The 18,814-nt window shown below is 40.4% G+C and overlaps 1 protein-coding gene across 2 annotated transcripts in view; it reads left to right on the top strand.

Annotated features, from left to right (window-relative positions):
- Positions 1-18,545, top strand: part of MYO16 (myosin XVI) — a 478,842-nt gene extending 460,297 nt beyond the window's left edge. For both annotated transcript variants that reach the window (XM_033435062.2, XM_033435063.2), the window contains exon 35: positions 17,210-18,545. In XM_033435062.2, the coding sequence (XP_033290953.2) occupies positions 17,210-17,437 (228 nt within the window). In that variant the 3' untranslated portion in view covers positions 17,438-18,545. The remainder of the gene's footprint in view (positions 1-17,209) is intronic.
- The last annotated feature ends 269 nt before the right edge of the window (positions 18,546-18,814 follow it).

Here is an 18,814-nt window from a genome sequence, read left to right as displayed (position 1 = left end):
AAGGTGGTACACAACCAACAATGTATCCAAGATTTTATTATCAATATATTAAAGATTATTGCTTTAGCAGCAAGATTATTTTTTATGAAGTTACAGCACAACTTTTGCTTTGTCAAATATCTACATTAAAATCGTTTAAAAACTCAGTCAAGTATTCAGATGTTTTCATGAAACCAATTATCCAGCCAAAGATCTTTTTTCCTCTGAACCTTTGACATTATATAGGCACGGTTATATTATCAGCTGAGATTTTTAAAATAACACTGATGAGCTAGTGGGAAAAATCAATAATTTAATCTTAAAAATAAATCTTACAGTAGACAATATGCTGAAATCACTTACGCTGATATATAGGCATTGAAATAGGAAAAAAAATGCTGATTGCTTGCAATAATAGATTGTCCTAATCTCCCCTCCGTTCCTTAGAGATGCATTTCCTTTACCTTGTAAGCATTACAGCTGCTTTATCTATGATAATTCACGGGAGAACCTGCTTGTAGAGAACATTGGCTTGATTTTTATTATAGGACCGTCTCCTATACGTTAGAGCACAGTGATAGATACAGCCTTTCCAGGGTTCATAGAGAAAAGGGTTAATTTTGAAAGAAGGTGCATAAAATAGGCATCTCTGGAACTTTCCCTCTGATCTTTCATGGATTTGGCTAAGATGCAAAGAGAGATGGGAAAGACCACCGGGAATAATTTTCCATTCCCAGTTTTCAATGAGGGCTTGTTTTCAAATGCAAACAATCTCCAGTTATCTCACAGGGCATATTTTCAAGGAAATGGAAAAGCAGGCTCATTTTCTTCCATGCCTGGTGTGGGCATTCTCCTGGCAGGACACACGTGTCAGTGTTGGGGACCTATAACAGTTACGTGGAACTATGCCTTGAATGGCCACACATCTCTCAGCATAAATGCTTCTTGTATGACATTTATATAGGAAATATGGACACATACAGGCATATTGAATTCTAGACTTTCTAGTAATGCTACTAAATAAGAATTCTATAAAATCAGCCCTGAACTGATTGGGCATGTAGCAATAAAATTAAATGTTGACTAAAAATTGAATTCCTATTTGAGGATGTCTATGTTTTAATTAGCATCATCAGTGATTTTAATGAAATCCCTTTAAGGAAGATAAAATGTCTGGGTGTTACTGTAGATAAAGAAAACAAGAAATAGATTTAGTAATTTGCCAGAGGTCATAGGGAAAAGGCAGTGTCCACAGTTTGAATGGATGTCAAGCTCCTATGTCTTGTTTCTGAAAGTGAGCTTACCATGACATTAAAAGCAATGGAGGAGTCATCCAACTTTTACATAAAATTTAAAGAAGTTTTGGTCAAGGTGAAAATCTTAAGTAGCTGCAGTGGACATTTGTGGTTTGTATTCTTAGCTGCTGGCCACATAGTTAAGTTTCTGGCCTACCACCATGATAATATAAGGAGAGAGATTTCACCTTCCTCCCTTCCTTTGAGAGCTGGATAAATGCATGTGAGATGGACTCTGTCTATCCACCATGGGTTATGGGTTGAGAGACATACGATGGAAGGGACGAGGATAGATGTCGCCATGGGGGTGTCATCTGGCCACAGTGGTTCCCTCCAGTGACCAAAGATGTTAGCCTGTGTCTGTGACCGCCGGTCACCGCGTTCACCTTGGGTGCAGCCCATGTGCCAAACCTGTCCTTAACTTCACGTCCAATTATTTTGCTTTCCAATAAATCTTCTACCTGTTAGAGTTAGTTTCTGTTGCTTGCAAAGAAGAATTTTGACTGACACACTAATCTGATTTTACTGTTATTATCTATAAAAGTTACTTTATATCAAAGGGTTTTTTTAAAATTTTATTCTCTATTTTTTTAAATTGAAGTATAGTCGATTTACAATGTTATGCTAATTTCTGCTGTACAGCAAAGTGACTCAGCTATACATATATATACACTCCTTTTTTATTTTCTTTTCCATTATGGTTTATCACAGGATATTGAATATAGTTCCCTGTGCCATACAGTAGGACCTTGTTTTTTATTCATTCTAAATGTAATAGTTTGCATCTACTAACCCCAAACTCCCAGTCCATCCCCCTCTCCCTCCGCCTCTCCCCACTGGCCACGGCAAGTCTGTTTTCTATATCTGTGAGTCTCTTTCTGTTTTGTAGATACGTTCACTTGTGCCATAGTTTAGATTCCACATAGAAGTGATATCATATGGTGTTTGTCTTTCCCTTTCTGACTTACTTCACTCAGTATGATCATCTCTAGTTGCATCCATGCTGCTGCAGATGGCATTATTTTGTTCTTTTTCATGGTTGAGTAGTATTCCATTGTATACATGTACCGCATCTTCTTTATCCATTCATCTTTCAAGTTTTACATAGAGCGTGCATTATTCTTAATGTAGATGTAAACAATTTTCTAATAGGGGTAGCACCTCCATAAATAGCTTCTTTTCTCAAGGTACAGAATATAGAAAATGTAGTTTATGTTCTATTCCATCGTATTTTTAAAATCAATTTGCAAACTGTAAGGACTTTATGTAAAAGTAGTAAAAATCAATTTTGCTTAAAATATTTGGAACTAGTAGAAGCTGAGACACTAGCCGGATCGAGTACGTGGCTGTGATCACTTATGCTCCTTATGTAGAAGGCTTGGTAGGTCCAGGCCGTGAACCGAGGCGAACTATTCATGTCCTTCTGCACCCCAGGGCACAGGTAAACCAGCAGTGAAGGTGTGACGTCGTGGAATCCCACATCCTAGTCCTGAAGGGGGGCTTTGTGGCATTTCCCAGTTCTCAAAACTGGAATCGCAGAGGTTGAGGAAGCCACTTCATGTTGGTTTTTGAATTAGACAGTGTTTATAAAAATACCATGCCATTTATCTACTTGCCATTTTGTAACATGTGAAATCATTGTTTTTTAAGTTTATACCATTTGGCATGATGCAGTCCCTTAGAGGTAAGTCAGTGGGGAGAAGAGACTCAGCACTGAATCAAATACTGAGAACACACCCACCAGCCTAGAGGGACCTATTTGTGTTTGTGCTGAGACTGCAATGCTGACTCAGGGGGCCAGGTAACCTGACACAGGGAGCCCACGGATTATAAATAGAGCAAAAGCCTGAGCAGAGCAGAAGAGGGCAGGCCGGAAGGCAGGAGGGCAGCAGAGAGGATGGATGAAATAAAGCGCTCAGTGCTTGCCCTCGGCATAAAATCGCTATTTACACATCTGTTTAGGGGTCCACACTTGACATTGAAAAATGAGATTACTTTTTACTTGAGCATAGTTAATTTGTATTTACATTCTCATTTTAACTTTACCAGGTTTCACTTCCTGACATTCTATTCCTCTCATCTATCTGTTCTGCCCAGTAATATTGTGTGGTTTACAATCTTCGATCTTCGTTGTGGCCATTTATTGTATTTCTTGCCAAACTTTTTTTAATATTCTTTGGCTTTTTAAAAGAGCACTAAAAGTTGTTCTTCATATCTGTAATATTCAAATATTCAATGTAAGAAATCATGGATGGTTTCTGATAAAATAGTGGCAATCCAGGGCCTGAGAGCTTAATAAATATCTACTCCCTTCCGTCACAGCCGCCAGTGAAAGCCCTAACAGAATCAATATGCAGTCGATCCACACCAAGAAGCGAATTGTTATGTGGTTTGTTTTACTGAACCATCAAAGGAGTCTTTTTGTAATGTCACATATCAAAGAAATGAAGAGTTTGCAGAGCACTCAGTAAACCCAATGCCTTCTTTCTATATGCATTTTATTTGTCACATGGACTGCTTGAACTATATTGTGGCATGGAAACGAAACAGTGTGCTAGATAAAATAACAAAATGTAGACACTTTTCCTTTCATGTTAAGGGGGTAATTCTAAAACACATGATGGGGAATAGAAATTAGATAACCCTTTCCAAAGGAAATATGTGTATTTCACTTGTAAGCTACAAACCGAAGGAGATCTATCATAGAAAGCTCTTCCCACAGCTGAGGTTTCGGGAAATCAGTATGCACCACTCGTGACTTCCATATTATGGGCAAGCAATGAAGGCAGTAAATTAATTTTATGGTTAAGAGTTAAATGGCCGTGTTTTCAACAGGAAAGGGACATGTCCTGTATAGATATATAGAAGCTTGGAAAATAACACAGACAAATCCTATAGTTTGTATTTTTTCCTTCATAGAATTGCACCGTATGTGTATCCTAAATGTATTTAAATGCAGAATGTTTTTCCAGTGACGACAATGACTATTATCAATGAGGAAAAATTAATTTTAAGAAATATGAAAGGAACGAGAACGCAGAATTGTGACTATGTGTTTTTTGTTTGTTTGTTTTGTTGAAGTATACATGGTGACTATGTTTTTAAAAAGGAGAAGGGTCTTGTGATATCTCTGCAGGCTGAGGTCAGGGGAGCACTCCAGGTGGGGAAGGAGCAAAGACCCTGGACAGGAGCCGGCCTGGATCGCAAGATGGCCAGCGTGGCTGGAATGGAGTAACTCCATTCTGCAATATGGCTAGATGTCTCCTTGAAGAGCGGTAGAAATTACCATTAGCTGTAAGTGTTAATTCTAGAAAAAGGGAACTTTTAAGTTATAAACGACAGCAAGAGGCTAAATGTAAAATCCCAGTTATGACTGTATTGCCTTGTCTTTCTTCAAAACCGTTAACCAGGTTTGCCTTTTTTATAAGTGGAAAATATAAGACAAATAGCTCTGTTCCTGCTCCAGATACAGAGAACTGGAAGATTGATACCTGGGAACCTGGGCCCCAGAGTTTCTGACTTATTAAGTGTACTACTCTGTACATTAATGGGGCCTGACAACTTTGAAAGAAAAATTTAGGCTAAAGGAACAGAAAGTTTTCCATGGTGCTGAAATGTAATCTAGCCAACCTTGGTAAAGAAATGTATTTTATGACCTTAGTAGACCTCCAAGACCTGATTTTTCTCTGATTTCTATGATTACACTATTATTTGAAACTGTCATTTCTGACAGAGTCAGAAATAGGTTCTAAAACAGATGAACTACGATATTGGGAGAAGTGTCATAAAGTCAATGACATAAAAAGCCTAGATTTTGAAGCCCAAGTGGATTTAAATTAATTGTATACACTTGCAGGTGATTTTTAATATCTATTTTGGGAAAGGAGTCTTGATTAAAAAGATCTGCTCTTGTATGTTGCCTACTTTGGCAGAATCTTGTCTATTTTCCTTTCTAATGCTTCCTGACATCTCTTTTCCTTTCTCTATTTTCTCTAGCGCTTGTACCCGCATGATTTGCAATGACTGTGTCTTAAAGACACAGTCATTGACCCCTAGGCACCACCCCTGGCAGACACAGTGCCCACCAAATCCATTTCTTTGGAAGCGCCTAGCTAGACTACGTTTCCCAGCATGCTTGTGATTGGAGGTGGTCATGTGACTGAGATACAGCCAATGGAGCAGGAGTACTGATGTGAGCTCCCTCCAGCCTTGGTCCATGCAAACCTCCCTTGGACTGTGAGTGCTTTATGCCCTTTCCCATCCAAAAGCTGGATACACAATACTCCAAGACCCAGAAGATGCAGAGTACATTTGTGACAATGTGGAGGTCATCCATCCACTGATCAGAAAACACCCATTTTAGCCTTAACATGAACAAGGCTAAAATGGGTGGATTTTGTGTCAATCCACTGGTATTTGTGGTTTGCCTGTTACAGCATCTTGGGTAATGTAAACTGGTACCCTTTCTCATTTATTTGGCCTAATGTTTCAGGTGTTGCTACTGAGCATTATTTATAGTCCTTAATTCACTAAGTTTAGCCTCCATTATTATTTAGCAATCTTTATTCTTTAAGGTGGTAAAAATCATGCCTGTTCATGTCTTCTGATGATAGGATTATTGGAATGTTGCTTATCAGACATTTTAATACAAAATAATGATCACTGGTGCTCCCACCGAGTCATAAATATGTAAAAGCAAAGCTTGTAATTCTTAACAACTGGTCACACAGAAATCCCTCCGAATCAATAGAATTTATTTTACTCAGGGATAAAGTGAGACCCCTATAATAAACTGGGCATCCTGGAGAAATGGTCTAATACTCTTAGGACCTATTTGTGCATTTAATGATTAGAAGGAATTGCCTCTCTTATCTCTCATTCTCAAGCAGGTGGCTCTAACTGGTAACTAAACTTCGGAGGAGACTCAAGGTTGAGGACAGAGAAGATGTTTCCCCCATGCTAAACTATGCCCCTTTCTTAAATATAGTTGATTCTTAAAATCCATCTGGATTGGGCTCATAGTTTTATTAGCATTCAGTTTCACGAAGTGGTTTTCCTCATTCTTATTTAATTATATTTAATACCATAACACAGATTGTGATTGTTTCGGGAAATAAGTATTTTGAGGAATGAATAGGTTAACAGGTAAACTGTGCCCTACACAGCCATGCAAGTGAAGATACTGGCCATTTGGACAGTGAGGTTAAGTATCCCTGGACTTGGACCCTCCATCCTCTGGAGGCTGTGGAGTGCTTATCTGCCATGGTCGTGACCCTTGCTTTCCTCACTTTCATACCTGTATCTTATCTCCTTTCTGACTTATTCACATCTGCATGACTAGTTCAAAGCTAACTCTCAAGTTGTATACCACATGGCACAGTGTTTTCTCTCTCTTTTGTTTTTCGGTCATTGTCGACGTAGACGTGAACAAAAGCGTGGACACCATTCCTTATCCCACTCGACCCAAGTTGCCTTTCTTCTTTGTGTGTCCGACTCATCCTTTTAGTCCAAAACAAATCCCACAGCCCAACAGAAGTCTCTTGGCCGTACTGGCTTTGAAATGGGTCATGTCTCCTCTGTATCCCAACAACAGTCATTGCATCTGTAATTTATTAATCAGTTAATGCTGTGCTTCCTCATGAAGTTTTTGTGCTGACGTCCTGTTTAAGCTTGTTTGTTCATCTGACTCTTTACGTTTTTATGTCCTGTTGCTCATACTCAGATGAAAGCCTCTTGAGGGAGCAGGTCACACCGCGCGATTCTAAGTCCCATGGACCCCATCACGGCGCTTTCTGTCTCATAATCATTGAAAGCACGTGTGTTCATTGATTAGCAGACAAGAAAAACTTCTTGGAAGTCAACGTGATTAAGAAGGTCGACTAAACTCAATGTACTTGGGTTTGAATCCAGACTCTACCACTGACTAGCCAAGTGAGTTTGGGCTTTAAAGATGAATTTCAGCATCTATGAAAAGAGGCTAATAATCCTTAACCTGCTTATCTCACATGGTTATGAGATTTTACTAGAATAACCTGTGACAATGCTTTAAGAATATGAAACAAGATCATGAAGGTGATGCTTGAAATGGGCTCCGGAAACCTTCGAGCTTTCTGTATCTGGGCATACAAACTGGGACTGTCACAGAGAAGATAAATAGAATTACAGAGTGTGTTCTGGGTACATCTGATTGAATTGACGTATAGAGTCTATGTGAGGGTGAGTGATGATGAAGCTGGAATAATTAGTGTGGTCAGAAAATACAGGGTTTTCTGTAACATGCTAAGGTGTGTGGACTTGACCCTTTAGGCTAGGGCAAGGCAGCATTGAAGATTTTTGAACAAGCAAATTTTATAAACAGACTTATTCTTTAGAGAGAGAAAATCTAGTAGATTATTTGTCCTTAATAATACCTCCTGGTATTTGCAGTGAGCCTCCCGTATAATCCCAAGAAAAATACTTTTAAAGGAATTGTAATACTCTTACTTTCTATGTTTCCGTTATAATAGATTTATATTTTTCCATATATTCTCTGTATTTGAACCCATTAATGTAATATGTCATTACTATAAATGTACTCTAAATATATGCTATTAGTTTTTGCTACAATTTTCTAGTCACTAATCCTGGTACTGCCATGTTTTTAAGTGAATTGAGGTAAGAGACCAGAACTCATACAAAATCCATATCCTGAAATGTCACAAATTAATTGTCGTGTGATGCACAATCATGAATTTCTATTTTATAACTTTCCATCAGTAGGAAGAAACATGCATCCACTCATCAGAGTCGATTTTTATTCTTAGCTATGGACTTAAAATCAGCTGCCAAATGCAAATAGCTGTCCATTTAAATTATATTAAATGTGCTCCAATATAATATTACTTATTATAAAAATAAAGGACGGTGGTTACTTTTTTTTAAAGAAATCAACTTGCACAGATAAGGTGAAACAATTAAAATCCTCTCTTCCTTCCCTCACTGCCTGTTGTCCAGATATACTCTTGTTTCCAATAGAACCTGTTCCTTTTAAGGGATATTTTCCCTTTTTTAACCCGTAGGCGAAAAAGGAGACAAAATAGCAAGAAAGAACTTAATTGGATTGCTGTCTAAATGACTATTTCTGAATTAAGAGGGATCAGCTCTCTTCTGCCTAAACGAGAAATGCTGTTTTGCTCTCAGATCATTTTCTTGATTCTTTTTTCTGAAGTGTGGAGATGCACAACCCTTTAATCAGAGACTTTTTGAATCAAATTTCATTTTAAGCCATGTCATTGGGATCTATTTAGGTAAACTTTGGTTTTATAAACTGATTTTCAAATTTCATTTTTTAATGCTTTTCCTCCAACATGTTGTTAGCATAAGTGGAAATGGAATTTGCATTTGAAACACTGATATTCACTATTCAGTCAGCCAAGAGGCTGTCTTCTTTTAATTTCCATAAATGTCAGTAAATGCCTCTTTTCACCTTTGGGTGAATAGTCAATAGAAAAATCAATGCTGTGACAAATGAACAGCAACATGATTTTACATATGAATTATTTAACAAATACTATTTTTATCCTAGAAGGGAAAGACTTAAGGTAAAAATCAGCAGCAAATTATTAATTTACATTTATTAATATTATTCATAGAAATGCATAGCCACAGGAAGTGAAGAAAATTTGTATCTCATTTTTTAATTAGTTCATGTCATAGGACTCTGTTAATGACACAATAGAAAACCATTAAAAATTAGCAAGTAGATATATATGTAATAAACCTCATTAAGCCTTTACATAATGTTGTGCTTCCCTCTGGGTTGTGAGAGATTTTGTGGTTTTTAACCCCTGAAGGTAAGTGCACAGATTATAAAAGTCCCACTCAGGGATGTCGAACTTGCAAGAGGTCACTTAGTCAAATTCTATCTTCACGTCTAATTGCCGTCTCCTAGATGTTAGAAGACACAAAACAGTTCACAAACCTGGAGTTGGGGGGTGGTGAAGAGGATGGAGTCTAGATTCATGTCTTTTAAATACCAAATCAACAAGACTTTTCTCAATAACAGGGGAAAAAAACACACGTTATTTTTAACCCCATCCTGAGTTGTTCAGGTCGTAATCACCGGTGTCTTAAGTAACACTATTTTCTAAGGATTAATTTCAAGTAAGGAATCTTCTTGTTAAAAATCTGCTGAAAGGAAGGGATTTTGTTCCAGGACGAGGATCCTAGCCCATAGGGAATTGACTTCAGACTGTGATCATCTGTGTGTCTGTTCACATGTTCTGGGAGCTTGACATGGGCTGATGAGAGGCACGCCTGTTTACTGAACATGGATGCCTTAGCTTCTCCCTTGCTCGATCCTTCCATAAGGGCAGAAGGGAGAAAGTGGGGCTATATATGCAAGCCAGGCCACGTTTTAGGGGGTCTAAACTGACAGGAGGGTGTCAATTTAAAATGCTGACCACCCCTTAAGTGCAGCCTACCTGCAGTGCCTCAGGTGTTGCTTTCCAGTGGTGTTGGAAGAGTCACATTATCCCAGCTCCCAGGAAATACTTAATCCAAGTGGACCCTAAGCTCTGAAGTTTCCAGATCTCTTCCAGGTGTCAAACTTTCAAATAAAAACCACAGAATAATTTCCAAGTGTATTATTAGATCCTCCACCAAACAATTTGTTTTCAAAGACATTTAAGCTGACAGAGAGTGTGTGCCCTTTTCTAGAAGCCTGAGTTTTGCACCTGTTATAGAATAGTACCATTTTCCCCATGACACCCAAAAATAATAATTCTGGGCATAAGATGTCTTAGTCCATTCTGGCTGCTGTAACAAAATGCCACAGACTAGGTGTCTTATAAACAACAGAATTCTATTTCTCACAGTTCTGGAGGCTGGAAGTCTGAGATCAGGGTGCCAGAGTGGTTGGGTGAAGTCTGTTTTTCAGGTCACAGACTTCTGGCTGTGTCCTTACAGGGCAGAAGGGGTGAGGGAGCTCTGTGAGGTCTCTTTTATAAGAGCACTAATCCCATTCATGAGGGCTCCACCCTCATGACCCAATCACCTCCCAAAAGCCTTATTCCAAATACCATCACTTTGGGTGTAGGACCCCAACATGTGAATCTGGGGGACACACATTCAGACAGTAGAATAGGATAAGCCTGTTTGATTGCTCGAGGCATTGCATCGTTTGGCCACCCTGAAGTCTAGGGTGACTGTCCCACGCTCTTCAATGACCCCTCTCACCAACCATTCAAACCCATGTAGGCAGGTCTGAATTCAGAGTAACTAATGAGTCCGGGGCGCCTCACACCCTGTGTGATTTCAGAGCAGCAGAGCATTTTGAGTACATTCCCAGGGCTTTACAGTGTTTGAAAGGGTCTTATCTGAATCCGTGAGATGTGAATTACATCTCAAGACTGAGAATTCATCCACAGTCTGTCTGGCATTGCTCAAAGGCTCTCTCTTCCTTTCCCTTCCCAGGAACTAATGGAGGTGTGGTGCTCAATTGCCCCCCAAGTTTACAAAAAAGTGAAACCACAAGTCTGATACACTGTGATGACATTTGTCCCTTTTCTCAAACATGCATCTTGGCATTCATACACTGACTCCATCCAGACCCTCTACGTAAGTGCATTGAATGCACTGTGCTGGGCAGAGATTAATTTACTAATTTACCAGTTTTAGACTCTAAAGGACACCCATAGTCTTGTCAAACAGGGACTAATTTTACTCATGGGGAATTCTACCCACTTAGATCAGCATTTTTCCCCCACTTGCATATTATAATATATATGACCCTTTTTAAATAATAAAAATTCATCCTTGACTCTTAACATTTCTTAAATTATTTCACTATAATGTTAATTAAGTGTATACACATATCATTACTGTCAAATCTCTTTATCCTTTTAGCTTTTACTACAGCTATAAAATCAAAGCCAATTTACAAATTGAGTGAAACAAAAACCTACAAAAGCAAGAAAACATTAAAATTCACAACATTTATGTTAGGTATGATTTTCTTTAGATGAAATTACTGTTGAAAATATGAATCTGGTACTGACTCAAATGCATGAACTTTGGTACGGATCTGCCATCTTGTACCTTTGATTAATCCCAGTCTATCGCTTCTATTTGAACTGCTAGGCAGCCTACCCTACGATGTCAAATCACTTAGCTTTTTATTGGAGGAAGGTGCCTTATTTGAATATCAAATCCATCTACCTTTTTCTCATTAACCTGAAACAATATAAACAATATTACCTGTGTCAATCTGCTTGTAAATAACATACGAAGTCAGAAAATTAAATCTCACTGAGCGCTAGCTTAAAAAGTAGGTATTCAAGTGATCCAAAGCACATACAAATAAAAAAGCAAAAAATTTTAGGCTGTCCCAAGAACTTGAGGACCCCTGAAAATACATATACAAATCCCAGTTTCCAAAACATTTAACTGTTGTTTAAACTACTCACTACTGCCCTTTATATCTTACTCTGAAATTCAAAAAACGTCTAGACCTTCTTCTTGCATAACTTTCTTTAGTTGTAAATCATATATAAATCCTAGTTATGTTATCAGTCTAGTGTGTTGCTCAGTATTTTGAAATCTTCTCGTTACTAAGGAAGGAAAAGACTACTGTATATTTTCATAGGGCCACAAATTGTGAGAAGTACTTTCCTTTAACATAATCTGATTGAGTCATCAGGATAATCATAGTTCAGAATGTTTAGGGATTTTCTCAAGTCAAAGAGTTAGCCATGACGCAATCATAATCGCCCGCATTTATAGAGCACTCGTTACATTTTTAGGGCGCTCTTAAGTAGCCCAGATCCATCCTTTTGAGGTAGATGATCACCGTGCGCCCACTTTACAGGTGAGGAGGCTGATGGGCTTGCTCAAGGTCACACAACCATTAGGTTCCAGATTCAGGATCCCAGCCCGGGCGCCCTGGCTAGAGCGTCCTGGTTTGTCAACCATCCCACCCCTGTTCACACCAGAATCAAAGTCCCCGTGGGTGTGTGATTCCCTGTTAGAGAATGAAGTTCAGTGTCATTCCTGGTGCTTGTCTACATCAAGCCCCGTGGAAGTGCCTTCTCTCCCCCTTTCTACCCGGGGCCCATTTCATTTTTCAAAATTCACATCACAGCTACCACCTCTGTGAAGTCTCTCCAGACCTTCCTCCATACAGCCCCCTTCCCCAGGTAAACAGTGAAAAATAATTTTACAAAAAACCTCCCACTCGTGGACCTACCCCATCTCCATGCCCCGTGCAGCATGTCAAGGCACTGACGTCATTGGCATGTCTAAAAATTCCTTTAAAAGCAGGGTTCAGTCATTTTCATGGCACACAGAGGTAGCGCCACGTAGAGCCCAGAGGTTCCCAGGTGTGGAACACTTCTTACTTTCCCAACTACAGCTCTTGCCGTCTGGTTCTGAAAGAGAATGTTTTCATGTACAAACACTGGTCTATACAACATGCCAGAAAAGAAAATAAGTAAGGAAGTAACTATCCGAAGTGGTGATATGGGCTGTAGATACACATCTTTTAAAGCAATGGGGAGCACGATTTAAGTTAAAAGACACCAATAAGACATCCTATAATCTCCGAATAAATCAGGATCAATGAGACCTGGGTGAAGCCAGCTGACTCCAGACCCACACTGCCAGAGGCATCCTTAAGCCCCAGAGTCACTTCTCTTTATGAAAATGGTTCCCTTTCGATACCAAAGCTATTTTGTGTTACAAAATCATTATTGCCGTTTTAATGATAATATTTAACTTGTTGTGAAATAACAAATAATGGTAAGGGAAGCTGTAATGGTTTTTGTTACTACAAATAGGACATGAAATTTAAAGAATGACAAAACACTGATTTAGATGTTTTTACCGTGCTAGATAATATCGCAGATACTTTTTTATTCCTCACCTATTACTTGACCACAACTTAAAAAACATTCATAGTTGTATTTGGTCGCTCTTCTAAAATAGTAAAACTCTTTCACTGCCTGTTACAGATATGACTCTTGTGCCTCATAACCTGATACATTTAATAAACCTAAATAAAGCAGATTAAACATCATTAGTCAGGGCATCCTGTCTTCATCTTCTGATCCGTTTATTGTCTCACAGATCAATTTTTTAAACTACCCTTTGAACTTCATTGTGTTGAAAGTAGTGACCTATCAAATATCCTTACACAGAATTTTAACCTTCATTTAAGGCATAACCTGTGAAGATTCTTTGTGTTTTTTTAAAATGGAGATCAATAATGTTAATATTTTAGCATCTCATTTCTGCCATTCCAGCAACTATCTTTCTATGCCTATTAGATTTTACTCAATACCTATTAATCTATGTAATACAAAGTTTCATGGGATCTCTCAAAAGGAGAGTGTATTCTGAGCATTAGTTTGATTATTGCAAACATCAGTCAAATTTTTGCTTATCAAGGAAGCTTGGAGAGCTCTTGGTGGTGGATTCAAAGATGGTGTTCTGTACCCACTACATTATTCAGGACATCAATACCCTCATTAAGAAAGTGCTTTCTAATGCTTTGTGTGTATAAGTTTCACCTTTTATAATGTGCTTGGGAATTCAGATATTTTTAGTAAACGTCGAGAAGCTTTGAAAGGATAGAGAGCATTTTTTTTTTTTTTCAGCGAAGCCGTGACTCAGGGGATTTGGGACATTTTATGTCAAAATCGCTCCCCACAAGCCTAATTCAGATCAGCAGCTGCTGAAAGTCACTCTCAGCAGATCGGGCTGCTTCTGTGGAGTGACTCAATCTCTAAATCTTTCCTGTTAACGAAGGTCTTAGCAGAGGGTCACACCTAGTGTATAGTTTTGGTCATTATGAAAAGCTGCTGAAAAGAGTTTAGGGTTGAGAATAACTATAGCATAGGTGTATTTTGTGCTTGATAAGAGGACAGAGCGTGTGGTCACGACAGCATGAAAATAAATACAGCACATGCCAGCCGGCTGCAGGCGAACAGCATCAACTGCAGGGTGGGGATTTGGATTCCGTTTTTACGCTTCACTGTTTTGTTCGGAATTGACCTCCACTTATAGATACAGATGTAGATACTTGCATCTTTCTTTTAGATGAATTGAAATTTATTATTTCCTAATAATTTGTTAATGACACATTCTATCATTATTCTTTTTGTACGTGCCTAGAGAATAAAGCATGAAGCCTTGATTTCTTTCCTCTTAAATTGTATTACTTCTGTCATTTCCCTAATACTGCTAGAACCTCAGAGCCTCTGAACTCCACGTAACCCCTCCTGACTTTTGCAGTTAGGGTTGGCGCGTTGTTCTACATATGACTTAAAGTCTATAAGACGTTTTCCAAACGCATAACTTGTATTTACCCATGGATTTAATTCCAGTGTCCTTAATCCTCTCTTAAATTTCCTTTTTTTTTTTTCCATCTAGGATCATTTTCTTCACCTTAAAAAAAATAGTCAAGACCTGTGATAGCAAACTTCCTTGTTCTTGTTTGTCCAATAACATTTTGTTTCACTTTCATTTTTTAGGGATTTTTTTTTTTTGAGTCTAGAATCCTACAGGTTGAATTACTTCCTTTCAGTACTTTAACTTGTGATTCATTGTTTGCTGGCTTCCAGTATTTCTGTTTAGGAGTCAGCTTCCATTCTCATTGTTGCTCCTTTGAAGGTATTGCGTTTTTTCTTGTAGATTTTGAAAACATTTTTTTTTGTCATTGACCTTTGGCCTTTTTAATATGATCTGCCTTCTTTTCTTATTGTTGGTGGTGGAGTGTATTTATCGTGCCTTTTCCAAACTTCTTAATATGTATGTAGGTGCCATTCACAAGTTTTGGAAACTTATCTCTGAATATTGCTTTGCCATTTTCTTTATATCTCTTCTATCAGTACTTCTGCTACTCCTTTTACTGTTTATGTCTACTCTTCTATTTTTTTATTTGTCCATCTTTTTCTCTGTTCTTTTAAACATTTAATCCCAGGTATTTTAAAGTCTTTATCTGCTAACGCTAAACCTGGATCATCTGTGAATCTGTTTTATCTTTTGATTTGGGGTAGATTTCCTCGTCTCTTCCCATGTATAGTAATTTCTAATCGCACGCTAAGCATTGTGTGTGAACCAACTATAGACACTACTGATGATGTTTTCTACCTGAGGCGATTCAACACAGCATCCACTGGTGGAGAAAACAGAGGAACTAAGAGATGTTAGTGAAAGAAACACACAGATTTCACGCAAATCCCAATGAGAAAAAGAAGTAAAGAGGAAGATGATATAGGGACGCTGGTCTTTGGCATATATCAGGTCCTGGACACCGGCTGTTGGGCAAATGACAGGCACTGTGGGGTAATAGGAAGACGGACTCTGGAACCGGCCCGCCTGGTTCCACCATTTTCCGTGTGACTTTGGGCAAATGATTTAACCTCTCTGTGCCTCAGTTTCCTCACCTGCCAGATGCTAGCTCCGCTTTGTAGAGCTCTTGGGAGCATTGCGTGAGTTAATATTTGTAAGGTGCTTAGAAAAGTACTGACGCATCTTTAGCATTCTGAAGCGTCTACTAAATAACTAATTTTATGCACACCCTCCACCCGGCTCTCCTGGCTCACTTCCCTGACAGTAGAGGCAATCTGGCTTCCACAAGAGTCTCCCAGCAGGAGGATTCTGACTTCCAGGTCATTCTGGTGCAGTCCTGGAGACTAGGGAGCAACCCCCTTGTAAAGGGGGGTATACTGCTTTGGCCACTCACTTTCTCTCAGTGCCTGGAGGTTGCTTTGGGGATTGGACGGTCACAGGCCTGTTTTGCACAGTTTGTCTAGGCTTCAATTGGGAGAAATTCCTTTTGCTAATAACCAGCCCAGAAATCCAGTTATGCACTTCAGGTATGGGTTTGACCCCCCAGCTTCTGTGTTTTAACATCGTTTCTTGACAGTCAGCCCATTTCTGTGATTCTAGGCTTTAAAATCTTCTTCCTCAGGTAAACAAGAGGCTTGGGTGTCCCGGTGAAGGTGTTGGCTTTAGAATTGTATGGAACACGGATGGCCTTGCTGTTTTCAAGTGACTCTCCTCACATAAGCCAACCACCATGCCCTGCTTTGTTTTATTCCCATTTATCTTGATGGAAAGGATGGAAGTTATGTGGGAACAAAGTAGTAGGTGCCTTGAGGCCGTCTCGTTCCCTCTGAATTCCCCCCAGTAGTCCCGTTCTGATGTCCAGAATCTCATTTTGTGAAACCAGCACACTCACTACGGAACTGACGGCCAATTTGGTTTCTGCCACGTGCAGCTGCTCCAGACGACTGTCTGCTGGCAGAGCGCAGAGCCCACAGCCTGCAGCCTGCCACACGCCCTAGCTGTCCCTGGGGGCAAGCTCTGCCTCCCCTCAGGGACCCCAAGGAAGCCAGACCGAGCAGCCAATACACTTGCACGCGGTGATGCCCTCCTGCAAAGACCCCTGAAGTTCCCATGTCTGTGGACTCCTGGGGCTAACGCATGATGGTCAGAGTTGGGGTCACATGACCTTAAAAGGTGTTGACTAGTAACTGTGCGTAGACAGAGGGGTGGATCCTGGAGTGGGATGCAGCTGAAGAAATCCAGAAACATCTATTATAGGCAGAATTACAATCGTCCTATATTCAATGAAGAAAAAGTCCAAGATGTCGTAAGAATGTATATAACAGAGAGGGCAAAGGGCAAACAGACATGTGAGTCTTTCCTGTACCACGGGAGGTACTTACCCTAACTGATTTCCAAGTTCCATTCATCGTCCTAATTCGGCAGTTCACAGCCGACCTGCATTGGATGCCGTTTCCCAGGGCAGCAGAGCCAGGAGGTTCTAGAGTGGATGTCCAAGCTCTCTTCCCACCCCATCAGAGCCTTGGCGTCCAGGTGTTGCTCTTATACTTCTCATTCATTCACAGTATTTGGTGCTACTCTTTTTACCCCCTGCTTCCGTCCCCCAGGTAATCCATCAGCTGAGGCTGTCCGAGAATGAGAGCGTGGCCCTTCGGGAGCTCCTGGACTGGAGGCGGAAACTCTGCGAGGAGAGAGGAGACTGGCCACAGATCCTGTGCCACGCGGAGCCCAGGGCACCTCCGCCACCTCCGTGCAAGAAGCCCACGCTCCTGAAGAAGCCCGAGGGGGCCTCCTGCGGCAGGCCGCCCCCCAAGTTCTGGGACACTACCCTGTGATGGGCCCCGACTGCAGACTCACTGCCTGGAGATGCCAGGCTCACAGACAGAGGCTGCCCCTGGTACATGCTAGGGGCTCTGTCCGCATCTACACGAAAAGCACAGGACAGCCCAGTTAAATACACGAGATTCCCTGAGTGTGTGAGTGTGCGTGTCTCTGTGTGCGTGTCTGTGTTTTCTCATCCGTTCTGCGGGGATGCACTCTGATCTTCAAGCTCTGTGGTCCTAGGGCCGTGCTACCCCGAGGTAGCGAGAGAAAGGCCGGACAAAGTGTGGCTGAGCAGGGAGAGGATGATGGAGGAGGGGGACCCCTACACCGCAGAGTTGTCTTTATAGGGTCCGACCCCTTGCATCTTACCCTCCAGCCATTTTACTCTCATACACTCTCCAGGACCTAGGTTTTATTTGTAGGTGTTTGCGTTTTATTGGAATTACAATCCTGTTAATGATTTACATGTTTGTTATTGTATTTTATAATTTTATGCAATGGGTGGTGCTCCCTTTCTTCAAAATACAGACTTTAAAAAATCATTTCTAGAACTTTTCTTTTCCTACATACCTGTTTTTTTTAATGTAGAGTACCGAAAAATCCCGAGGCTGTGTTGCTGTTTTAGCTTCACCGTTCCAACCTCTGCAAACGTACGGCTGGAGTCCGATGTCTTGTGTTTCATTCACTGATCAGGAGACGGTTCCTTCCTGTGCCCTGCGTTTCCAGGCACACGGACTGTGAGCTCTTTATTGAAATCTCATCCCCTGACTTCAGTAGAGGTTACAGGAAACGATGCAGCACCCCCTTAAATGCATACGGCTTCAGATTCATAGCTGGGGGTGTGCAGGGGGCGTATCCATTCAAAGGTCTACGCAGTACCAATAAGCATGCTGAGATTTGCTGGTCCGAGCCGTGATGCTGCCCCACAAGACGCTTGTCCTCTCTGAGCTCCACTGCATGTCTCACCCACTTTATGTCCTCAACCCTCCTGTGATGCACCCGCCTTGCTTATCCATGTGCTTCTGTTGGCCTCAGACCACGGTGTCTTGCTCCTTGGAACTTTGTTTTCATACCAGCCTTGGCAAAGTTACTGTGCCAATAAAAGGGTACAACTCTGTTCTTCTGTGGTGTTATTTATGTGCCACTGTTGTTTTCCACAAACACTTCCGTTTCTGGATCAGATCAGTAGGGGCGAGGAGACCTCTGTTCGTGTGTTCTTCTCACAGCATCTTGCAAACTTTAGGATCTACGGTTTGTTTTGAAGGAAAGATTTTTATGGTTATTCCTACATAACTACCAGGTGGGCCTACGTCAGTTGTAGGAAAAATATGTCAATTATTTAGGAATACTAATAGGCCAGTAAATCAGGAGAGGACTTCCGTTGAGAA

This window comes from Orcinus orca, chromosome 18 (genome assembly GCF_937001465.1).
Source record: "Orcinus orca chromosome 18, mOrcOrc1.1, whole genome shotgun sequence".
Lineage (NCBI taxonomy): Eukaryota > Metazoa > Chordata > Mammalia > Artiodactyla > Delphinidae > Orcinus > Orcinus orca.
The sequence above is the reverse complement of the archived record's forward strand: the minus strand, read 5'-3'. Positions and strand labels throughout refer to the sequence as shown.